General features: G+C 48.9%; 2 protein-coding genes across 23 annotated transcripts in view; both read right to left on the minus strand.

Moving 5' to 3' along the window:
* LOC106008750 (uncharacterized) overlaps window positions 1-310 on the minus strand; it is a 94,661-nt gene extending 94,351 nt beyond the window's left edge. For all 11 annotated transcript variants that reach the window (XR_015441495.1, XR_015441503.1, XR_015441502.1 and 8 more), the window contains exon 1: window positions 125-310. The gene's annotated coding sequence lies outside the window, so the exon portion shown is untranslated. The remainder of the gene's footprint in view (window positions 1-124) is intronic.
* LOC147824933 (large neutral amino acids transporter small subunit 1-like) lies at window positions 125-25,642 on the minus strand. Of its 12 annotated transcripts, none has more exons than XM_087187914.1 (6): window positions 24,610-25,630; window positions 4,722-4,842; window positions 4,027-4,131; window positions 3,052-3,139; window positions 2,116-2,293; window positions 125-265 (listed from the first exon to the last, which is right to left on the minus strand). In XM_087187914.1, exons 1-6 carry the CDS (start codon window positions 24,666-24,668, stop codon window positions 256-258), a joined length of 561 nt encoding a protein of 186 aa, XP_087044040.1. In that variant the 5' UTR covers window positions 24,669-25,630; the 3' UTR covers window positions 125-255. The 12 variants fall into 12 exon arrangements, 5 of the variants coding, with proteins under 5 accessions (XP_087044040.1, XP_087044038.1, XP_087044039.1 ...); XR_015441507.1 differs by lacking the exon at window positions 125-265 and adding an exon at window positions 3,694-3,790 and having other exon boundaries at window positions 1,089-2,293; window positions 24,610-25,639; XR_015441505.1 differs by lacking the exon at window positions 125-265 and adding an exon at window positions 3,694-3,790 and having other exon boundaries at window positions 3,052-3,253; window positions 24,610-25,640.
* Between the last annotated feature and the right edge of the window lie 27 nt (window positions 25,643-25,669).

Genomic DNA, 25,669 nt, shown 5'->3' on the forward strand with positions numbered 1-25,669 from the left:
GCGATTGGCGGGTGCCAGGTGCCACGCCCCGCGCCCGTCCAGCCCCGACGGTTCCCTCTATCGAAGCCAGCCTGCAGTGCCCCGGGCCCCCGCTCACCCCATCCTTCTGAGAGCGCTTCCACACCTTCTCCATGGTTGCGGCCATTTTCTCCATCTTCTGGCCCTTCCGGCCCACCTCCGGCAGTCACCACAGGAGAGCAGTGCGCTGCTCCCAAAAGGGGGCTTGACGGGCGGGGCCGACGCGCAGAAAGCGCATCACTTCCAGCTGCCAAAACACAAAAAAGTGCTGCAGAATCCACTCAGTGGAGATGTTGTGAGTCAATCTCCAGGACAGACGATAGATTAGAGATAGATATAAATACGTGATAGAGCGATGGAATAGATATGATAGATATCACTTGACTATACCAATGAATTAATAAATATTGAAAAATAAAAGCGTCATCAAGACCACAGCGGTGGCCTGGGGATTTAGCTCAGGGTTTCTGCCGCCTGCCCTGCAAGCTCAAGGACCCGAGTTCGATCCCCAGTACCAGTTAAAAACAAAAACAAAAACAAAAAACCACAGCGGTATACTGGACATAGTGCACCCCTGTAATCCCACCGCTCTGGAGGCTGAGACGGGAGGATTGCCGTGAGTTCGAGGCCAGCCTGGGCTACATAGTGAGCTCAAAGCTAGGCTGAACTACATAACAAGACCCTGTCTCAAAAAACGAAAACCAAAACCAAAAACAAAAAACCCCAAAACAAGAACGAAAAACTACAGGCATCCTGATGGAATTTCCTGAGTGCCAAGTCTGTGCCTCGGGATTTCATCACATCATCCTGTGATAGGAATTAGGGCATGACAAAACTGATTGGGAAGAAGAAAAAAAAAACCTGATTGGGGAATTAGGCAGGACCTGTCAACTACAAGATCCCAGGATGGTGCCAAATAATTCGCAGGACCCAGTATGAGATGTGGATGACAAAGACAGACACCAGGAGGAGCCCCTGTCATCTATCTTCATAGTAAGCCACCCTGTCTTCTAGACCAGAGTGTACCTTTATTTTTGCTCCCTTTCAACTTTCCTCTTTTGCTCAGCCCAAGTTCACTCTACAGAGTCAGTTTTTCCCTTGCTCCTTCACCTTTCACTTTTTTTTTTTTTTTAGGTACCGGGGATTGAACTCAGGACCTTGGGCTTGCGAGGCAGGTGCTGGAACCACTGAGCTAAATCCCCAGACCATCTTTCACTCTTTTTTTTGTTTTTTAACATTTTCATATTTTATTGGTACATTTTAGGTATACAATATGACATACGTCATTGGAAATTTGCACCTTTACATAATCTCTCTTGGTTCTTATTCCATCTTTGAAATAAACGTTTGGCACCATTTTTGGCTTGGCTTGTCCAGTTCTTTGTTTGAGGCCAGAAGAACCTGAAGTACGTGTAACTGGCATGGCAATTCTTCCCCTCCCCCTTTACTGGGGATTGAACTCAGGATCTTGTGCTTGTAAAGCAGGCTTGGAGGCAGGCCAGTTCTAAAGGAACTACCTGAAAAGAATCCCCTCACCCCTGTCACCACCCCCCAGTTGCATGACTAGGCTGAAGCAGAAAGTAGAACTGAGCAGGCGCCTGGCACCAGGTCCCTTAGGCAGAGGTAGCATGTGCCCTGTGGTCACAGTCCCCACCGGTGCCATGCTGAGCTTGGGCCACCCAGGTGAAGTATTGATGCTCACACAGTGAGGCCCAGGCTCCTCAGGGCCCCCAAATGGCAGGCAGCAGAGCCTCAGCTGAGGCCACGTGGAACCTGGCAGGTCCCTGCTGAGGCCAGAAAGGGTTCATGAATAAGGTCAGGCCGCTGTGCTGAGGAACAACTTTCCTATTGCTCTGCTCTTGGGGTGTCGTGAGAAACAGGAGCTATGAGGACCTTGCCTGGCCTCTGCAGAGGATCCTGCCTTCTTGCCCTGCACCCCAATTTGTCTTCTTCGGGGATTATAAGTCTTATTAGGTGAAAGTCACAGTCCCAGCAGGAATCTCCTGTGTGAAACCCTAAGAGGGCTGGGGTGCGGCTCAGTAGTAGAGCAAGTAGAACAAAGCGGCGCTGGGTGGGGACGAGGTCCCCGACACTCACAGATCCCCTGCAGGAGCCACTTGGGCTTGTTCTTCCACCAGACCCCAAAGAAGTGAACAGGCAGCCCGCTGAGGATGATGGTGAAGACAATGGTGCACTCCACTGGCATCTTCCAGAAGGACACGGCAATGAGGAACAGGCAGGCCAGGGTGAAGAACATCGGCAGTGCCAGGCTCACCTGTGCAGGAAGGCGAGGTGTCAGCCCCACAGGAGCCCCGTCCCCTGGCCGCTCAGCGCCCTGCTGCCTGTCCTCCAGTGCCCCCAGGACAGCGGCTGTGACCAGCGGAAGGCGAGACCATGCCCTGCATGGCTCCCCCAGCCTCAGCACAGGGGGCTGATGGAACGGATGGGCTGGGGGGCTGTGGGACTATGCTGCCCTGCCTGGCCTGAGTCCACCTGGGAGAAAACTGGGGTTTGGGGCCCAGGTTCCCAGGGGAAGCGCCCAAGGGTGCCCTCACTGTGGGCAGCATGGTGGTGTGGCAGTGCCTTCCACTGGTATCTGCTCCCAAGCCCTTGGTCCCCATGAAGGTGGGCACTGCCAGATGTGCCGGGCGCCCTCAGGCTCTCCCTGGGGCCTCACACTGACAGCCACCTGAAAGCTCATGATACCCAGCCCTGGCCCATGCTCAGAAGGCAGGGAGTGGGGCCCGGGACATCAAGTCACCTGCTCACACCCTTGAACCAGGCTCTCCTGTCGCACTAGTGGAGGACAGGGAGGAGGCCTTGTGCCGAAGGGTGACAGGAGCTGCCAGCCGCCAGCCAGCCACCCCCGTTAGCTAGGCTAATGGACCCCACAGTCTAATGTGCTTTCAAGCACCATCTCCCCGTCCTCGCTAGAGAAAGACTGCACAACCCAGGTTTGAGAGGCCATCTGGCCCCAGGATCCCAGTATGCTCCGTGCTGCCTGCTGCTGCAGGGGACCCAGGCCAGCCACACCTTCATGGGCCGCTCCAGCTAGGGCTTCTTGAAGGGGAGCCAGATCATGCCGATGATCACCAGCGCCATGCACAGCCAGTTGAAGAAGCTGAATAAGTTGATGACAGAGAAGATGTCGTTGGAAAAGGCGTTAGTAGAGCAGGGTCATGATGCACTGGAAGCAGAGACGGGCAGGTGAGCCCTGGTAGGGGGCGGTGGGCACCTAGACACCGAAAATGGTCTCGAAAAGGAAACCAATGGACAGCACGCAAGGTTTAGGAGGGTGGAAGAGAGAGGTGGGGGCAAGGAGCCTGGGCCTGGAGGAGGAGGAGGAGGAGGAGGCGCTCTGGGAGTGGGCCGGTGGGCTGCACTGGGGTCTCAGCATGGAGTGAGAAGGCAGCGCCCTCAGCCATCGCCAGCACAGCCTCCTGAGCCCCAGGCCAACTGAAGCTGGGCCCAGCCGGGCCCCCACTGGGAAGCCTGAACTGTCCACAGCTGTGCAGTCAGCGTGGGCACAGACTTAGGCTCCAGCATCTGGCATCCCAGCCTGCACAGCGCGTGACGGCTCCTGCGGTGCTGGAGCCATGGTCACCCCCCAGGCAGCGTGCTGTGGGTGTAAGTGTGCAAGAACTACGTGTGCACACGGGCCCTCAGGAGGCTCACTGTGAACACGAGGGATGGCATGGGCATCAGGAGGTCTGGGTGGATCACGGAGAGATCTGAGGGCAGGTGGACCTCCCAGGACCCCATGAAGAACAGCCTGTGGACACAGCAGCAGTGGTCAGCCCCACCTGCCATGTCAAGGGGCTGAGACCACACCTGCTGGGCGGCAGGGAGCCCAGGGGCCCCTCAACACCACCCCACCCTCAGAGTCTGCAGAGGCATGGGTCCTGCTTCCTGTGCCACCAACTGAGCCTGGTGACAACTGACAGCTCTCAAAGCACGGGCAGCGAGGTGGAGCAGAGGCTGCAGGACCGGGGGACCCAGGGAGCTCACCTCAAGGACGTGAACAGGAACCCAGTTGACCAAGCCGAAGCAGGACAAGCCCATGAAGACTGAGATGATGCAGGACATGACTCCCAGGTGGTAGTTGCGGAAGTCCTGGGGACAGAGCCATGTGAGCCCCGCCCAGGCAGCAGCAGCCCCATGGCCCATCCAGCAGCTCCACCTGTGACCTGGTTTGGGGCACTTGGGGACCTGCAGCAGGCTCCTCAATCACCTTCACTGCACTTGGTGTCCTCCAGCCACTGAGAGCGGAGGGTTGTCAGGGATGAGGCTCTGCCCTCCTTGGCCTGGTCTTGGTGGGCAGTGGACACGAAGTCCACTTGCTAAAGGTGACTTGAGTGCTAGCCCGGAGTGGGGGGCTGCGGCAGAGCCCTGGGCTGCAGAGGCCTGGCCATGCTGCCCCAGGACTCAGCCGTAGCTGCCCCACCGCTGACAAACACGAAGCCGCCCCTCCTGAGCCCTGGAGGTCCGAGGGGGACCCCGGGCCCTGGACATGGCCAGGACACTGGAGTGTGCTGACTCATCAACCATCCGGGTGCTGCCCAAGCAGGACTTCAGCGGCAGCCAGGCAAGGGTGCCCTGCACCTCCCACTGTCTGGCACAGCCTTCTGTGGTCACCTTCAGGAGACTGAGGACAAGGAGCCAGCCCTCGGGACAGGAGTGAGGCCTGGACCCTGGGGCCTTACCATGGCCAAGGCCTCGGATGACAGCATCTGCTCTGTGGACAGGGTGAAGTAGGCCAGGTTCATCAGCACGTACACCACGGTGACGATGGGCCATGAGATGATGATGGCCAGTGGCAGGTTTCTGGGCACCATGGGGAGGGATGTGGGTCAGAGGGCAGCCGGGACAAAGGTCCAGCCCACCGCTCACTGTGCCCCACTATCTGAGCCCTCATTCTTAGGCACATGAGGTGCTCACACCCAGAGTGGGCAGCTGCCGAGCCAGGGTGGCCCCTCAGCAATGCCGGCTGCACGGCGCCTGACAACTGAGAATCCTGTGTGGTGACAGGGTGGGGAGCGCTGGGCCACCTGGTCTGAATGTCCCCACCCGCCCCATCTCAGAGCTGCCTTGGGTTCTGGGAGCCACAGCTGGGCCCTCCAGGCCTCCCACCGCGTGTGGAGCCCCCGGGACCACCACACATGAGCATGCTGTCCCACCCCCAGTGTCTTGTCCAGGTTCCCAGACTGCAAGCTGAGCCCAGCAGCATCACGTGGAAGGGAGGGCAGCATCGAGCTACACATATCTGTAGGGATTGACCATCTCCTCTGTGATGAAATTCAGGTAATTCCTAGAACCCAGGCCAGGGCTTTGTTAGACATTACTCCCTGGGGCATTAGGGAAGGGGCTGGTGCCCCACTGTGCCCACCAGGCTGCTCTGTCCCTGGGATGGACATGGAGCCACAGCTGCCCGGCCCTGCCCCATGCACAACCCCATTGAGCACGGAAGGTTGGAGCTGGCTTCCAAATCCCCGGGGTCAGAGGCCACCAGGGAGTGGTACAGAGAGCGGCTGCAGGGACAGTACAGCTCTCGAGCCTGTGTCTGCTCTGGCATCCTGATGCCCACCTCTACATCTTCCCCACCTGCCCACCCTGTAGCACTTCTGTCCCCATGCAGCCATCCCGAGGGCTCCCGGCTGGTCCCCAGGCTGGTCCCCAGGCTGACCTGCAGGCCATGCACCAAGTGGCCGGGCCCCTCTCAGCTTCCTCTGAGGCCTCTTGGCTCTATCCCACACTTCTCCAGCATGGTATGGAGATTTGGGATTTCTGGACATCTCAGGGCCCCAGGCTTTCCAGGACCTACCATCCACCATAGGTGAAGAGCCCACTGTACAAGGCCAGCACGATGTTCCCCACATCCAGGTGGGTGCTTTCGAAGGAGGCAATGGCTCTGGTGGGGAGGTCAGGTGCCTGGGTGAGCAGTGGCTCTCGGGATGAGGCTCTGGGCTCACCTGGGCCACTGTGCAGTCACCCAGGAATTGGTGGGGGGGGGCGAGACCATCCTTCAACAATGACAACGAGGCCAGGGGCCTACACAGCCACCTGCCCTGAGAGCTGCACGAGCCTTCCCCTCAGGCTGGGGCTATCCAAGAGTGCCCCAGAGGAAGGATGGCCAAGGGAGAGGCTGGCCATGGACACAGGAGCCAGTGGGAGGCCACACTCGGCCATTCCTCAGGGTGAGCGCACAAGGGGGTGGGCTGCACAGAGCCTGGGCCTTGAGGGGCCTTGCAGGGGCTTGGACTTGACCAGCAGGAGGGCAGGAAGGGACACCGGGCCCACCTGAGCCCCAGCTCTCCCACCCACCATGGTGCAGCTCCCCCTTCTCATCTGCGCCACGTGACCAACCACAGGGCACTGCCGCCCCCAGGAACGTGACAGGCTGTGCCAGTGTCCCCTGCCCACCTCCTTGCTGCATCCTGGTTAACAAGCCAACTGGACACCAGGGCCACTGGCTGAGTGTGCAGCCCACAACCCACCACGCTCCTGGCCACTTCCCCTGTGAGCACATTCGGCACCCAGGCTGTGTTCCCGGGCTGTGGCCACCTGGAGAGGGGGGGAGACTGCCTAGTGACTGTGCACACCCTCACACTGGAATACTACATGGCAGTGGAAAAGGAGGAGCTTCATACATGGTGGGGGTGTGTATGTGAGAATGTCCTCACAGACACTCTGCAATGCCCACCCACACTGTTCCATGCTGACTGAGAATGTGGGTGCTGCACAGGCCACATGGGACTCACTCTCCCACCAGCTGTCCCAGCACCCGCAGGGCAAGGCAGCCAGGGGAAAAGCCGCAGAGACCTACACAATTTGCTGGCAACACAGCACATAACCACGCGGGGTCTGTCCAGACTGCTGGGCCTCTGTGTTGATGGCAGGTGTCTCGGCAGCAGGGCTTAAAGGTTTTCAACCCCACCTAATCTTTCACTTCCATGTATAGAAGCGAGAGCAGGGTTTCTCCCCCTGCACAGGAGCATGCCTCCGGGCCTGGTGCCTATGCCCAAGGACAGATGCCATCCTGGGGGGACAGACCCTCCTGGGGGGCTCCTGGGGCTGCCACTGGGCCTAAAGCCAAGCAGCCCCCAGGATCTTTGAGAGAATCACTTGGAGCTGCCACACCACCAAGAACCCCAAGGACACTCTAGGTACGTGGTGGAGATGCATGGCCAGGGCCAGGGTTCAGCACAGGATGCTCGGCACCCTCCCCTGGACCAGGGTGGACTCATCCCCCACACTTAGCACTCGGGAATGTAGCTGCACAAACCAATGAGAACCAAGAGCTTCTGCCCAGTCACAACCGTGCGCACCTGGCTCTGCCCGAGTTCCTCGGGGACTGGCTGCGCCCCTTCCAAATTTCCTCAGGGCAAACGCAATGCCACAGCACAGCGCTTGGGGATTGGAACCCACGCCCCATGAGGCGGACACAAAGCAGGCAGCACGTGCCAGGCCGGCGCCACACTTACCCTTTGCAATATGGATGAAGCCGAGCAGGATGATCAGGTAGCTTTTCTCCTTCTAAAAACTGGAGTGGTGGGAGCTGATACTAATTAATTTGCATGACCTTAATCAATGAGTAAAACCTACTGAATACAAGGACATTTTTAGAATGCTGAACAATTATTAAGATATGTAAAACTTTCTTTAAAAAAATAAAGCTTTTTTTTTTTTTAAGTACTGGGGATTGAACCTAGAACCTTTGCACTGAGATACATCCCCAGACTTAAAAAATTTTATTCGGAGACAGGGTCTCGCAAAGTCACTAAGTTGTCTGCACTGGGCTTGAACTCACCAGCCTCCCAGAGTTCTAGGATTATGGGTTTGTACTGTGGCACCTGCCTAGAAGTTCACTTTTGATTTTTATACTGTACTTAATCAAACACACTACTATTTTATAAGGTAGAAAATCAGTAAACAAAAACGTAGTACTTAATATTAAATGTGTTTATTTTCCATATGTAATTCAAAATTAGGTTTTCTTACTAATTACTTAAATAGTAAGTGTTTTATTAAGTAGGTTTTATGTTCCTACTTGTTACAAAAACAAAATTTATCAATGCAGGTTATTCTTTGTAAACAGAAAATCCTTCTCTCTGACTTGGGAGATTTAAGGAAAAGTGACCCTTGTCACCTGCAGCCCCTCTCCTGTGGCTGAGCTTCTACACCTATTCACAGCTGAATCCTTAGCACCCCACACAGCACCCTGGCATGATGCAGGTGTACTACAGATACTGGGGGGTTACATACACCACATAATTTAGGGACACATTTGAATCTCAGGGGATACTTTAAAAAATCAAACCAAAGCTCATGTCATTTTATTTTCTATTTTCCAGAACAGTACTACTACTGGGAAGATGCACACATTGCATAAGAAGTTTGAGAAATATAATTACTCTAACAAGACACAACTATCAAACCGAGGGTTTCCTCAAGAGACAAGACAAACACCCACCACCATGGGTAGGGCACGAGCTTCAGAGTTATCTCTGTCTCTCTTGGTTTCTAAAAACTGGTAGAGTAGCCAGATGTGGTGGTGCAGGCCTGTAATCCCAGCACTTGGAAGGCTGAGGCAAGAGGATGGATGCCAAGTTCCAGGCCAGCCTGAACTACTTACAGAGACACTATCTCAAAAAACCTAATAAAAAAGTAGAGCCCTAGAATCAGTAGAGCCTTAAACTTTCCCTAAATGAATACAGTGGTCTCCTTGTGATCAATCTTTGGGTCTTCTAATTATGTAACTATTTGCACACCCCAATGTAACTCATTCCAATTTTACAATTACAAGAAGTATCAGATATTATCAAGTACGGAATTTTCTCCTACAAACTTCTCAGGAAACCAGAGTTTTTGTTCTCTTAGACCTGGTACCTGAATAATCAATAGAAGTTCCTCTTAAATCCTGAAAATCTTTTCACAAGCACTCAAAGCCTTAAAATTATTCAATTCAGAACTGAAATTTAATTTAGTCAACATCTATATTCTTCCTGATTCAATTACCATGTGACCTCCACACAGGGTGCTCCAAGCATTGCTGGTATGAAATGCTTTAGGAAGCAAAAATGTGCCAAAAATCCTAAGCACATTATAGTTGATAGGCGTTCTAGAGACTGAACAGTTTGCCCAAATAAACTAGCTTAACTAAGAATTTTTTTTCCCCATTAAGTTTATTGGTACATTTTAGGTATAAAATAGTTACATTCATCATTGGGATCTTGTACCATTACATGAGTATCTTGGTTCTTATTTTTTCCCCCTTCCCCTGCCCTCCCTTCACCCCCTCTACCCTTCCTTATCTGCAAAGACTTTGTTTCCATTTTTTTCACTTTCTCATATTTTTCCTGGATATTGCTTGGGTCAGAACTATAACATTTATAGAAACAGCTCAAGACATACTCAGCCACCTCATTTTTGACAAAGGAGCCAAACACCCTCACTGGGAGAAAAGCCTCTTTAATAAATGGTGCTGGAAAAACTGGGTCTCAACTAAAAAAGATTAAAACTAGACCCAGGGTGAGGGGTTTAGCTCAGTGGTTCCGGTGCCTGCCTCGAAAGCCCAAGGTCTTGAGTTCGATCCCTGGTACTGAAAACAAACAAACAAAAAAACTAGACCCATATCTCCCACCATGCACTAAACTAAAATCGAAATGGAGCAATGATCTAAATCTTAAAACAGAAACACTAAACCTGCTAGAAGGCAGGCTACATAGAATTCTTGAAGACACTTGGGTAGGAAAAGACTTTATGAACAAAACCTCATTCGTGTGGGAACTAGCACAAAGAATCAACAACTGGGATCTCATCTTACTAAAAAGCTTCTGCACAGCAAGAGGAACCACCAACAGAATGAAGAGAAACCTACAATGTGGGAAAAAAAATTTACCAGCTGTTCCTCAGACAAAAGTCTACTATCTAGAATATAAACTTTAAAAAATCAGACCCCCCCCCAAATATAAAGACCCATCCAAAAATGGGCATCAGAAATGAACAGATATTTCTCAAAGAAGTAGAAGCAGCAAATAAACATATGAAAAAAAGTTCCAAATCACTCCTCATTTGAGAGATGCAAATGAAAGCAAAGCTGAGATTCCACATCACCCCAGAAAGAATGGCTGTTATCAAGATTTAAACCAATAACAAATGATGGCTGGGCTATGGGGAGAAAGGAAACCTTCTCCACTGTTGGTGAGAGTGTAGACTGGTGCAACCATTGTGGCAATCAATGTGGAGATTCCTCAAAAAACTAGGGTTAGAAGTCCCATTCGACCCACCTATTCCCCTGCTGGGTATCTTCCCAAAAGAATTAAAAACATCATACCACAGTGATATATGCACACTCATGTTTATAGTGGCACAGTTTGTAATAGCTAAAGCTTGGAAACAGTCCAAATCCCCATCAACTGGTGACTGGATAAAGAAAATGTGTTTTTTGTTTTGTTTTGTTACAAAATGGAGTGCTACCTGGCCATAAAGAATGATACACTAGAGACATTTACAGCTAAATGGATGCAGCTTGAGGCCACACTCTTGAGTAAAATAAATAGGACACACATGTGTAAATACGAAATTGTTGCTCTGGTGTGAGAAACAAAGTGTAAATGTGGACCAAAATGTATAATAGGTGATGTGAAATAGCAAGAAAAGGTTCAAAGGGCATGAGAAACTAGGGAGGGGGAGTGGGGGAAAGGAAAGAAGGGAAAGAAAAAATGAAAAAAGAAGAAAAAATGGAAACAAAGCTTTTGTAAATAGGAAGGGGTGGAGAGGAGGGAAGAGGAATGGGAAAAAACAAGAACCAAGATATATCATGTACAGGTACAAAATCCCAATGATGAATGTGATCATAATGTATACCTGAAATGTACCAACAAACTTAATAAAAAAAGAATTATAGCCAAAAAAAAAAGACATTTTACACACAAGCCAAAGGTAATTTTGTTGTACTTTCTTTCTTTCTTATTTTGGTACCAGGGATCGAACTCAAGACCTTGGGTTTTTGAGGCAGGTGGTGGCACCACTAAGCTAAATCCCTGGCCCTCAAAGGTAATTTTGTATGGTGTTTTTAATACATATTTTTAACTGTGACAAGTCACATGGAGTCAGGTATAGAACCTTCAATTAATGCTGGTCCTCAAAAAGTTTCCAATACTTATGATTTTTGTTTGTTGTGGTGAGTGAATGGACAGCATTTGAACTGAGTTATATCCCAAGCCCTTTAAAAAAAAATTTAAAAAAAAAAATCTGAGACCGGGTTTCACTAAGTTGTTCAGGCTGGACTTGAACTTGAGATCCTCCTGCCTCAGCCTCCACAGCCATGCAAACCCACACCCAGGTAGATTTTAAAGAGTATTTAAGATATCAGATTTTCACATTAAGGATGCTCAGCCTATACTACTCAGTTATATCTGTGTGTGTTGGGTTATCCTACAAAACACCCCTTACTACAGAAATGACTCAAGGGGCACTAACTGACATCACAATGACAAGACCACAAGGTAAAAAAAATACGGTGAGTTTAACTGCACTGTCATGGTTACCTGGATATTCTGAACTGATTCAAGACACTTACCTTTCACGGTCATTTTGACTTTGGGAAAGAGCCAGAAGTCACACAGTGCCAGATCAAGTGAATAAGGTGGATGAGGACACACTGTGATGTTTCTAGGCCTTTCCATTGGATGGCACTCAGAATTCACTATATTTTTGATCATACCTCATAAAGACACTCACTAAAGGACTCCCAGAACTGCTTCAGAACACAGTGAGAATGATTAAGTGTGTCTAGAGTGAGAGAAGTACTCTGAGGGGAATTAGTGGCTATGTAAATAGTTGTTTACTGTAAGACATTTTAAAACTTCAAACAATCACCATATATTTGCATCACATTTTATATTTGAAATAGGTAATGTATAAATGCATGTCTATGGGACTTCTAAATTCTAGGTCCACAACCTACTACCACTGTAGGCCTGGGCAGATTTCTCAACTTCTGTGTTTATATTTCATTATCTGTAGTAGCAGGGACAATAATAGTATTTTTAAAGCCAAACGAAGTACATTCATGTTGCTTGAAAATGTCTCAATGCCTCTAGTTAATGGATGAGACAAGGCAGTCGTTCTCCAAAATTCCCACCAAGTATCCCCATCGGTAGGAGAGGGGGTGTCTGTATCCTGGCAGACCTGGGGGTCCAGCCCAGGCAGCAGATAAACTTCACATTTTCTTGGAAACATCATTCCATCTTAAAATTCACATGCATCTGCACTCTATTTTGTTTGAATAGCACGCTTCAATGCCAGCTTGAAAGTTTCCCATCTATCCTACCCAACTTCTGCTGTCCAGAATCTACTCTGAAGCAGCAGCAACAGAAGATGGTGACAGGCGCCAGTGTGGAGACACCACTCTTGCTTCTCCCTGCCACACAGAGCATTCAGAATGCAGGCTAACACAGACACACATGGACAGACACACACACACACACACACACACACACACACACACACGGCCGTGTATTCTTGTGATGACCAGGATGCATGGGGGCAGGGAGTGGTCCACTTCAGGTCACTGAGGGTAGTATCAGACATGCACTTCCAGCAAGAGGAAGCCCCACAGAGATGGTACAACTGTGTCACACACCCCATTAGCGAGCCTCTTGGGTCCCTCCCTCTCCCAGTGAGCTGTGTGCTCATGGGCTGTGATGGCCAGGATGCACAAATGCTGTGGCTACTCAACAAACTCCACTTCAACTCATGGTTCCACAGTCCAGTGGATGTGTTTCCAAATGTCCCTTGTGCACGGTGGCCAGTCTGCCCATAGCTGGTGGGTGCTTCAAAACTATCCCTGCAATCAGCACATCATGAAAAGAGCACAAAGCTATTGATTCTCTTAACAAGGCTGCATTAAAAACAAAACAAAAAGGGCCTGGGATTTAGCTCAGTGGTTCTGTCACCTGCCTCGCAAGCGCAAGGTCCTGAGTTCAATCCCCAGTACCAAAAGAAAATCAGAAAAACAAAACAAAAAAACCCTTTCCATTTCTTTTCTTTGTACTAAGATAAATTTAAATTCCAAAATTCTGATTTGCAACTTTCTAGTTAGGTGAACATTCAAACATAGGCCCCACTTCACTATAAACTGGTTGAAAAGGATAGACAGGTCTCCGATTCTCTATTTGATTTGGAGCTTTTATGGTTTTTGCTTGATCTGAAGACAATCTACCATTGTCTCCACCCTACAGAAGGCCCTGAGAAGTCAAGGGTGCCCCTCTCAGGTTGCTGGTGCAGTCTCTGAAGAGATGATGTGACTGTGTCTCCTGAGCTCAGGAAGGGCTGCTCTTCTGAGGCAGCTTTTTTTTTTTTTCTTGGAATCTTGCTTCCCACAATCTAACCACATCTACTACAAAGGAGAAAATCTGGTAAACCCTGTACAGCCACTTTTTACAAGCTGGTCCTGAAACAGAGGTAAGCCCTTCAACATTGTGGACTTGCTTGGGTTTTTTACTGAACTACCAAACTCAAGATGGGCCTTTTTTCTTAGTAGAAAAACTTAGTGAATTTCCCTCACAGCCTGCACAATTCGTTTATATCAATCCCAAGAAAGGTGGTAGTTTTTTCTTTTTTGGTTGCTGTTTTTATAAGATGGGGTGCCCCTACATTGACCAGGCTGGCCTCACACTCCTGGATTCAAGCTATCTTCTTCCTCAGCCTCCCCAGGAGCCAGGAACTACAAGGGCAGCATGACTGGGTCACTGGAAAGCAGTGCCTTGACAGCTCTACAATAGTCAAAATCTGTATTTTAAAAAAGCAGAATGAAAACCCCACATTTTGAGATGTTTCTGATTTCTGTCACTGCACTATACCACAGTCCTTACTGCTCAGCTCCGGGCTGGCACTGCACTGATAAAAGGCTCAGGGGTCCTTGATTTCACAAAACTTCCTTCACTAACTTGTGTGTTTTCTTAAGGAGGGCTTTTGAGCTCGTGCTGCAAGTAGCTTACTTTGAAAACCACCATCCATGTTCCCAGTTAAAAATAGTTAATATTTTTTAAAAGGTAAAGTAGTAACATTAAAATAATCAAATCCAGACTTTTCTGTTTCACGGGACCAAGAACTCCTATCTTGCTGTATGTGGTGGTGCATGCCTAAAACCCCAGCACTCTGGAGGCTGAGGCAGGAGGATCACAAGTTCAAGACCAGTCCAGGCAACTTATTGAGACTATCTCAAAAATAAAAAATTTGAAAAAGGGCTGGGGATGTAGCTCAGTGTGAAGACCTTGGGTTCAATCCCCAGTACAGTGGAAAAAAATCATATCTAACAGACACATCAGAAGACTTGGAACATTATTCAATTTTCTAAAATTTACTCATCAGAACTGCAAAAAAAATACACTTCTGAAAAATCTTAATGCAGTGAAATAGAGGACATTTTCAGACTTTTATTTTTCATTATCTCATACCACAGAGTAGCCATATACTCACTTCAGTGTATAGCAGACTATCAAATCGTCCTCTCCATTTTGAGAGAAAATATCCTCTTTTCAAAGTAAAATTTCAGGCTTGCATAGTGGCACAGACCTTAGCCAGAAGGATTGTGTGTTGGAGGCCAGTTTGGGCAATTTAGCAAGACCTTGTCTCAAAAACTGAAAAGAGGGGGCCAGGGATTTAGCTCAGTGGTTTCGCCGCCTACTGCACAAGTGCAAGGACTGGAGTTCGATCCCCGGTACCAAAAAAAAAAAAAAAAAAAAACTGAAAAGAGGGGCTAGAGATGTAGCTCAGTGGTGGAGCTCTTGTCTAGGATGCATGAGGACCTAGGTTCAATCCCCAGGTACCATAAAACAAAACTGTAGTTTCATTCACTGCTGCCAAAGGAATCATCAGGATGCTTTTTAAAGTTATTTCCCCAATAACTACTATATTAAGGGAATCTACTGTCATAATTACACACATTCACATATACACTCATACTTACCATAAAAAGCAGAGTGCACATTCATCTTACACAATATCATACTTTTGAATTTAAAAACAAACTGTTAGTGTAACATACGGTTGGTTATAATATTCTTTGATCAACATTTTCCATAATCAGCCTTATTAAAAGAAAATTTCAGCAGTTATAATTATTGTAAAATCACAAAGTTAACAACTTCTACAAATTGGCTGCTTCATTACTGAAACTTAATTTTATGGCTTGAAATCATAATCTCAGTTTGAAGAACATCACCATGAGAAATACCTGGAACCAACATCCAGCGATTTTCAATTAAGTAAAGTAGAGCCAGCTAAAAAGAAGACAGAGGCCGGGGATTTAGCTCAGTGGTTCCAGCGCCTGGCTCCCAAGTGTAAGGTCCCGAGTTCGATCCCCAGTACCAAAAAAAGAAAAAAAAGAGAAAGTATTGCACACACTTACACATTTAGGTGTTGTTTACAAGCATGTAAGGATGAACAGGGATTACCCTGGAGAAGGCTGCCAGCTGGGAGCAGAGCCTACCCACCTCGTCCTGGTGCTCCCAGATCTGGCTTGGAGATGTTGCAGTGGGGGAGCCACAGGAGATCCTGGATCACACAAGGAATGCTGAGGACATAGGGTCAACCAGGAAGGTATGAAAAAAGAGCTAATAAGATTTGGTATCTTACTGAGCAAGAATATGGACAAGATGTCCAGAACATGTACAAAGCTACCACCAAGAGTTTACACAGCCAAACTGCTCAATCAGGGGCCGGGGATTTAGCTCAGTGGTTTTGCTGCCTGCTGCGCAAGCGCAAGGACCCGAGTTCAATCCCTGGTACCCCCCCCCAAAAAAAACTGCTCAATCAACTTAGCCAGGCTTCTGCACCCCTAGGCTTCCCCTCCTTGGGTCCCTTGTTGGTAGTGACCCACTCTCTACATCAAGCCCAGGTCACCTTTCATCACTGTGTCAAATAGAAGATACTAGAATTTCAGTACCATCTGGTGACTGATGTTATACATTCCTGTGCTGGCCTTCAAGGTCTACTTCTAATGAAAACAAAGACCTCTGTCCAATGTGAGGTACCTCCAAGAAGCAGAAAGCTGAGGGCCAGCAGTGACTAGGTCACAAAACAGAATGTTCAGCAGGCCTTCACCATGTGCTGTACTCAGTGCTGAACACTAAGTGTTAGTATTACCTGTAACATGAACCTGCAAATAAGACATGTCAGAAATCACTCTGGACGTTCCCACCCTCCCCCAACCAAAATCTCTTGCCTCCCACAGACAGGTTTGGGGTTTGGAAGCGGAAATGGCCTGGCCTCAGCATCTACTCCTGGGGTTCCTCTTAGGACTGAGGTGTCTGATCTGAGCAGGATTCCAAACCTCCTTTCTTGCAGCCACACCAGAGCAAGCTTCCTTCCATCCCACAGAATGGATATCCGTGCTTCTGACCCTTTTCCATCTTCTGAACTATTTCAGTTAGAATACCATATAATTAATTTCTGTAAAGGCACCCCCCACCGCACGCACATTTGGTGGCACATGCCCATACACCTATCTTTTCATAATTCCAGTGGTATCAGTTAACATGTCATTTAGGATACTTTTCTTAAATAACTGATAGTGGGCCAGGGATTTAGCTCAGTGGTTTCACCGCCTGCTGCCCAAGCGCAAGGACCCGAGTTCGAGCCCCAGTACAAAAAAAAAAAATAACTGACAGTAATCTCAATTTACCAAGCTACAGCATAAACTGTCAAAAGTAATCTATTTTTTCTATTTTTTAGCAGACTTACACTGTTAAACATAATGATATGAAATTTTCAATTAAAATGTATGTACTGTCACTAGGAGTTATGAACTAAGCAAAAAGAAGAGAAAGTTCACAATTGCACCAAAAACCCCAGAAACTTCCATCCTGAAGGCAATGCCTCAGTACCTAATCTTTTTTTTTTTTTGGTACCGGGGATCAAACTCCAGACCTTGTGCTTGGGAGGCAAGCAGTGGAACCACTGAGCTAAATCCCCAGACCCCCAATCTTGTTTCAAGTAAATACAAAATATGAAAATGGAAATGACTTTCAAGAGATTAAGACAATTTGGTGGAAGGGACCTGAAGTATCTGAAGGATTATAGTATAAGGAAGATTACACTATGATTAAAAAAGGGATTATAATATGAATGGTAAGATTGACGGAGGAGAACCTAAGCACCAGAAATGAAGGTCACCAAGTCAGGCTTTGAACTCTGTGCACACCTGGAAGGGAGCTTCAGGCAAAGCATTTATCAAGTGATGTACATGCTTTTCGGTGTTAAACAAGCAGAATCTTCTTCCTTGCAAATGGATCCTCTGCTTCTAATTTCTTGCAATTTTTGTTTTTATATATTAGCCCACTAGTGGCACTGTGGCAGGGGTGTGTGTGGGGGGCGCTTGCCTAGCAGGTGCAAGACCCTGATTCAATGCCCAGCACTTATCCACTGTATCATAAACGTATGTACACTGTAGAAATCAGAAAAAACAAAACAAAATCCCAACAAAGTAAACTAAAATTAACCCGTGATCCCACTATTCAAAGATAATCACATTTTAGTTTATTACCTTTTCTAAAGATGCATATACTCAGTCCCAAAAACTATTTTATACATCACATGTTGTTTTATAGTGTTTCTGCCGCTTAATACTACTCATTAAATACAGTGTTACAGAAAAGCAAAGATTTATCTAAACAATGCTGAAATAATTGCCCCAAACTAAAATAGCCCCAAAGTGAAAAATGCACATAATAGGGGGTCTAGGCAACACCATATTCAAGCTGATTTATTAACCTACTTTTTATATTTTCTTAAATCCTTAGAAGTAGATTAGCTATGTCAAAGTACATACATTATTTTGTACGTTTTTGTTACATATTTTGCTCATGAAAAAAATCATATTAAATTATACCCTTTCTAGCAATGAGTGGGCTCATTTCTCCATATTCTCAACAGAAATAGTTTACTCTTAATTTATGCTAAAAGTTGAAAAAAAAAGTATATCACAGATTTGCATTTCTGGAAATACTGTTAGTGAAATTTCAATTTTTTCATGTTACCTGCTCCTTGTATAAATCAGTTTGAAAAAAAAAATCAGTTTGCCTGCTTTTTTCTATGGGGGCTTTTTTTGATTGGTTTACAAGCCCTCTTTATGGCACAAAAAGTAATTCTGCTTGTAAATTACAGTATTTTTCTGTTTGCCATTTGTCTTTTAATTCTCTTTATAGGATTTTACCGTACATGATTTTTATTATTCTCAAGTAACCAAAGAAATCTTTTTTTTTTTTTGGTACCGGGGATCAAACTCAGGTCCTTGCGCTTGCGCAGCAGGCAGCGAAACCACTGAGCTAAATCCCCAGCCCAACCAAACAAATCTTTATAAAAGCACCTAAGTTCACCACCTTAAAATTATAACCATTTGACTATGGGGGGGGTGGTACTGGGGATCAAACTTGGGACCTTGCGCTTGCGAGGCAGGTGCTAGCACCACTGAGCTAAATCCCCATATTTGACCATTTTAAATGCTTTGACCCATGTATATATCCTTCGTACATTTTTTAAATGGCAGCACCCATTTCATACAATCTGTTTTCTAAAGTATTTACTTGCACAGGTCTTTGTAAATAATAGCAGCTTGGGGGCCGGGGATTTAGCTCAGTGGTTTCCCCGCCTGCTGCGCAAGCGCAAGGATCTGAGTTCGATCCCCAGTACCACCACCACCACCCCCCCCAAAAAATAATAGCAGCTTGATGGATTTGAGCAGTCTTAACAGTTTTACAAATTTCTGTAAGGCCAATGAGTCATAACATCACACCCAATTTAACAATGGCGGCAAAGTTCCAGAACTGTTCTTGTCCATGCCATCAGGGCCTAATTACTCTCCTTCCATGTTTACTAAAAGAGAAGAATAAGCTCATTCTTAGAAGTCAGTCATAGTTCTGCAGGACGAATTCTGTCATAATTATCAGATATCAATTCTTAAAGAATTTTCATGTTAACCTCTCCTGCTCATCTATCTTCATACAAATCACTTCAGTGGAGCACTGGCTTAAAAACTCAAGCTCTGGGGTTACTCTGTCTTGTTCTATCTGACTTGGGCTTCCTTACCTTACTAGCCCTGCCACTAACCAAGACAGAAGCCTGGGCTCCTTTTCTGCTCTATGAGAAGTGCTGAATGGAGGTACATTTCACAGATCTCTGTAAAGATTTCAGGCATGTGTGTATACACGCGCATGCTCCCATGTACGCTGATGTGTTTGATGCAGATGTGAACCATGTGCTAGGACCTGGAGCCAGACACCTGCCACACACTCTCTATTCTTCAGGTCACTGTAGTGGTGAAACTACAAACAATCAGAAGGTTGAGCATGGAGACTGTGCCCTAGGCAGGACATCACAGGAACCTGGAAGACTCCTAACCCAAGCGGGACAGCAGCACCAGCTTTCTAGACATGGTGACACCTGAGCTGCAGGTGACAGGAAGGGGAAAAGGAGAAGAGGCCAGCGGGTCTGCAATCACGTTGAAAGGTGGAAGGGAAGCCAGGGAGGGCAGAACTGTGCTTGCCTGGTCTAAGCTTCCAAAGGAAAAATTAAAATGACTATCAAACTTCAGTTTTAAAACCCTGCTTGCAAAATGTGAATGTGAAGCCAGGGGTTGGCAGTGCGCATCTGGGATCCCAGCACTTGGAAGGCAGAAGCAGAACAATCAGCCTGGGCTGCACAATGAGACCCTGTCTCCAAAAAACAAAAACAATCAATCATAAAAACCCACTGATATGCTACGCTATGTTCCATAGGTAGTTTTTTCCACACTGTGCTTGTTCATGTTAAAAAGTTATGACATTACTCTTACGTGAAATAAATCAGACATACACGTTTAAATACTGCATTGTTTCTCTGGTGTGAAAAACTGAAAGTGGAAATAAGGACTTATGTACAATAGAAATTGGGAAATGGGAAGAAAATGTTCAAATGGGAAGGGGAACAAGGGAGGATGTAGGGAGAAAGGAAAGAAGGGATAAGTAAAAAAGTGAAAACAGAAGGAAAGAATGGAAACAAAACTTTTGTATTTGGGAGCAATGCTACATAATTCTAGGGAAAAATCATTTGGTTAGCCTAGTTCTCTTGCCTACAGCCCAGCTACAGAATAACTCCAGTTTGGCCTCCGGTCACAAGGGAGACTTCAGTGATCCTGTGATGCTGTGATTCTCCAGGACAAGAAACATCCTGGGAAAACAAACATCTGCTCAGTTCCTCATTGTTCTTGGACTGTTAACATCTTGTTTGCCAGAGATGTACTGAACTCTCTGCAAGCCTTCTGTTACACCTTGTTTATCCCAATGTGAACTATTGAACTCTCTGCAAGTCATTTGTTACCAGATACTGAATAAAAGGTGTGGTAAGGTGGGGGCTTTTGTCTTTGCCGCCCAGAGCAGCACTGATCAGACCCAAAGCACAGCTTCTTCTCAGTCTCATTTTTCTACCTTTCCTGTAATTCGCCGTGTGCTGCCGTGGCTCGCAGGAGACCAGGACTCACTGCAGAGGTTCTGGTAACGTCCCCTTCCGCTGTCCCCTACATTTGTACATGGGGGGAGTGGGCTTGAAGGGAAGAAGAGGAAAAGAGGAGGGATCCATCATGTACAGGTGCAAGCTCACTACGATGAATGTTATCATTTTATATGCCTAAAATGTACCAATAAATGTCTTGGTATAAAAAAACTAAAAGTTATGACATGCCCTCGGAATCTACACACTCTAAGGGCCTAAGAGATCTTAACACATACCCGCCAACTTGAACCACACAGGTGGCACATGCATGACTATGCCACCCGATGGGACAGTCATGCATGTACCACTAGTGGTTCAGAGGAGGCCCCCAGGCAGATACACAGAAATTATGGCCCCTTCGTGAATGTGCTGAACAGTATCAGTTAAAAACTACCTCATTTCACAAACGAGGAGATACAAGCCCAGAAAAGTTAAGCTCAAACTAGACTACATGTCACAAAAGCAAAAAAAAAAGTCCCCAATCTAAGCAAAAATGCCTCTACAGCTTTTTGAGAAGCTAGAAAACATGTGTGAATAAAAAAAAGTAAGCCATAAAATGTTGTATCTGTACTGTGTATTAGTAAATGTACAAATCATAGTCTTCAGTAACAGAATACACAAAGTTTTTTTCCAAATTTGATTTATTCTTCATGTAATGCCCATGTTTTCATTTTGAGCAAAACAAAAAGGTGTGTGCACCTTACCGATAAACTACAAGATGACTTTAAAATGGCAAGGTGAACTTACAACTGGCCCTTAAATAATGGTTTTAACACCCTTCTCTGCAGACATATGTCAATGATAAGTTCAAAATGAAGTCAATGGTCTCCATAAAACTTCACTTCATCCCAGACTGACTCCACTGCTAAGGACAGACAGCAAGGCCATATTTTGGAATCTATGGAGGGCTGAAACTGCAAGGAATACAAACACAAACACAAAAACCTAAGTTTTAGGGGCTTCATTTTTTGAAGGTAAAGAATGCCAAGTACCAACTCCTCAATTTAACTTATGCTCATTTTAATTTTCTATGATGAGAGGAAGGCACACCATCTCTGCCCCTGGGTACACTGGGAGTGAAAAGACTCTTGTAGCCCTGAGACTTCTCCTCCTTGGTCTTGTCACACCTGGACTCGCCTCCTTTTCCTTCCCAAAGGGAAGAGTCCCACTACTGAACAGCTTCACCTCAAAGGTAAAGTGGCGTGGCTGGGGATTTAGCTCAGTGGTTCCACCACCGGGCTCACAAGCACAAGGACCCGAGTTTGATTCCCCGGTGCCCCCCAAAAAGGGTAAAGTGGTGATATTTAGGGTGGGGAGGCAATCTTGTTTGAAAACAAACACAAGAAGTTTAAAAATCTACACCTTTAAACTAGTTCTGTTTTCTTGACACTTTTTTGGATTTCCACAGCTAAACAAAATCCGAGTATTCTTCTGTTAGGGCCCTGAAACTAGATACTAGGGGAAAGGGGTATGGTAAATGAGGCATGAAAAAGATGACAAATTTTACTTACAAGGTGCACATAACATAGTAGTAATAATAATCATCGTAAAACTTGCACTCTTAACCACTTTAGGTACAGTGGTTATACTTACCATAACCAAAATTAGGGCAAGTGGTCTAACACTGGGATTAAGTTTGAATTATTCCACAAAATTCATTTATTCCAACCATAACTGAGGTATCACAATGACCAAGTTCTATGTTACATTGGGGATAGAAAAAAAATACCCGTCCTCGATAAATTCTGTCTGTAACCCGTATGAAATAAGGCTGCACTGAGTGAGAATCAAGACTAAGTGAATCACAGCTGAAAGGGAGGAGCAAAGGGGGCTGCACAAGGTCTAAGGATACCAATCAGGAACAGGAGGCAGGCATACAAGGCCCTCAGCAAGCAGTTCTCAGGGAGGGAGGGTGGATTTTATAAACTGCTGAAAAGCCCTAGCCAGGCATAGTAATGCACGCCTGAAATCCCAGCCTACTTGAGAGGCTAAAACAGGAGGAGCACAAGTTCCAGGCCAGCCTGGGCAACTTAGCAACTCCCTGTCTCAAAATAAAATCTGAAAATGTATGACAATGTAGCTCAGTGGTAGAGTGCTTTTCCAGCAGGCAAGAGGGTGTGCGTCCTGTAAACAAACCAAACCAAATAAAACCCCGAGGATATCTAAAGTTGCTGTTTTGTGCTTTTTGCAAACTAGTTTTTAAATATGCCAACAGGGGAAAAAAGTTTAACATTTTTAGAAAGCAATTCACCCATACCTCTCAAGCTTAATGAGCACTCTCCTGAAACCTCCAAAAATGGGCATGATAGAGTTAAAAGCAAGCCAGTCTCGTTTGCATGCTTCGGAATTTGAAATGTGATGCAACTAGTTCACTGGAAAGCAGCAAACACAATCCTCAAGTAAATCAGTTCTCTGAGAACTCAACCTTTTCAAACAAAGAAAATCTCATAACCTAATTTTAATAAAAATTGGATTTACTTTTTAAACATCACATACTTAGCTCCATAAAATACATAAACTTCAGAAAATCCGGTACTTTTTGGAGTACAGCCCAAAAATGAAGTGGTAAATTTAAGAGTGGATTCACTCCTGCAGGGTGCTAAATTATGCTTAGGTCCTAGAACCTCGTGGCTTAAAGTAAAAAACGAACTTAGTTCCTCTTCCACCACCCTGCTAAACGCTTATCAAATCCGTGTGACGATTTACACCTGTCTTAACTTTTGACTATTTTAACGCTACTTCAGTAAACAGCAATTACCCAGGGGAAATAAATACAGTACTTATAAGTTGTCTGCTATTAAGTATTTGCACTCTTACTCACCAACCCCTACTACAAACTAAAAGCAACAACAGTGACCCCAATCGGAAAAGGGAATCTCTTTGGCAGAACTACAAAGGGGAAGGAGAGATAACTCTTTTAAATTCGTGGATTAATCTCAAGGAATGTGCATAAGCATACCGGTCTTTAGTTCCGTCTACACTACACCACACTGCACATGTGACAAACGCAGGGCTTGCGGGCCACACTGGTCTTGGGAACCAGGACACGCGACCCCCGAGCTCAGAGACCCCGACTCGCTGCAGGCTGGCGGGGCGCCCAGTTACCTCCGGGGTCGGGTCGCGCGCTCCCGCGAGACGGGGACACGCCGAGGTCGCGGCGCCGGGCCCAGATCAACTTGCAAGCGCTGGCGGGCGCCAGGGTTTGGTCCGGTTGGGGCCACCGCAACCGCATCCATCCCTCCCTGCCTGCCCAAGCCGGCCCGGTCCCCAAACGAACAGCCCGAAAGGACGACTGTGACCCCAAAACAGCGCCCTGCATCAGCACCACAAAGCGAGCGGGGAGCCAGAACGCCGCGGACCGGAAAGCCGGAGGCAGCGCGCGAGCCCGGGGCTGCCGAAGAGCACGCGTGCGGCGGCAAAAAACGGCCCCCCCGGCGACAAGCGCGACTCGAGCGGGCTGGGGGAGAAAACGCGAGCGAGGCCGGGCGTCCCGCGGGGTCGCCGGACAAGGCGAGGCGCCGGCCCGGCCACTCTCCGCCCAGCCTCCCAGGGCCTGGTCCGCCCCACCAAGCCGGCGCCCTGAGCTCGACGAGTAGAGCCTTTTCCCCGTGCGCACCGCAGCCTGGCCACCGCCAGAGCGCGTCCGGGACCTCGGTGACTCAGGCCGGGCCGCGCTCGCTCGCTCCTCTGTCCACGAATCCCCCAATCCCGGCCGCCATTCCTCCCGGCCGTGGCCCTCGCCCGCCGCCCGCCCCCAGCCTCCGGGGCCCCGCCACTGCGACCCCGCGGCTTGGGCCGGGCCTGCGTCATCGCCTCCCGCTTCCCTCACGCCCGGCGGCCGCCGCCACTCACTCACAGGTCCCGAGCGCCCGGCAGGCTCGGGCCACGCGTCCGCCGCTCGCTGGACTGCGTCATCGCTTCCCCCACGCCCGGCGGCCGCCGCCACTCACTCACAGGTCCCGAGCGCCCGGCAGGCTCCGGCCACGCGTCCGCCGCTCGCTGGACTGCGTCATCGCCTCCCGCTTCCCCCACGCCCGGCGGCCGCCGCCACTCACTCACAGGTCCCGAGCGCCCGGCAGGCTCGGGCCACGCGTCCGCCGCTCGCTGGACTGCGTCATCGCCTCCCGCTTCCCCCACGCGCGGCGGCCGCCGCCACTCACTCACAGGTCCCGAGCGCCCGGCAGGCTCGGGCCACGCGTCCGCCGCTCGCTGGACTGCGTCATCGCCTCCCGCTTCCCCCACGCCAGGCGGCCGCCGCCACTCACTCACAGGTCCCGAGCGCCCGGCAGGCTCGGGCCACGCGTCCGCCGCTCGCTGGACTGCGTCATCGCCTCCCGCTTCCCCCACGCCCGGCGGCCGCCGCCACTCACTCACAGGTCCCGAGCGCCCGGCAGGCTCGGGCCACGCGTCCGCCGCTCGCTGGACTGCGTCATCGCCTCCCGCTTCCCCCACGCGCGGCGGCCGCCGCCACTCACAGGTCCCGAGCGCCCGGCAGGCTCGGGCCACGCGTCCGCCGCTCGCTGGACTGCGTCATCGCCTCCCGCTTCCCCCACGCGCGGCGGCCGCCGCCACTCACTCACAGGTCCCGAGCGCCCGGCAGGCTCGGGCCACGCGTCCGCCGCTCGCTGGACTGCGTCATCGCTTCCCCCACGCCAGGCGGCCGCCGCCACTCACTCACAGGTCCCGAGCGCCCGGCAGGCTCGGGCCACGCGTCCGCCGCTCGCTGGACTGCGTCATCGCCTCCCGCTTCCCCCACGCCCGGCGGCCGCCGCCACTCACTCACAGGTCCCGAGCGCCCGGCAGGCTCGGGCCACGCGTCCGCCGCTCGCTGGACTGCGTCATCGCCTCCCGCTTCCCTCACGCCCGGCAGGCTCGGGCCACGCGTCCGCCGCTCGCTGGACCCAGGCTGCACCAAGCCCTGTCCCGCTGAGGTCTGGCCCAGTCCATGCGCCGCCAGGGTAGCCTCACCTAGAGCTGCGTGCGCCTTGACTCGGGCCCGCGCTCCTCCTCCCTCCGCGCAGCCAACGTCCCCCTGCGCGGCCAACGCCCCCCGCCTCCCGGCCTCAACGGCTCAGGCGAGCGCGCGGGCGGGGAGCGCGCGGGCGGGGAGCGCGCGGGC

The sequence above is a fragment of the Heterocephalus glaber genome, unplaced genomic scaffold, assembly GCF_053883595.1.
Source record: "Heterocephalus glaber isolate CG9 unplaced genomic scaffold, H.glaber_assembly_v1.0 deba00001523, whole genome shotgun sequence".
Classification (NCBI taxonomy): Eukaryota; Metazoa; Chordata; class Mammalia; order Rodentia; family Bathyergidae; genus Heterocephalus; species Heterocephalus glaber.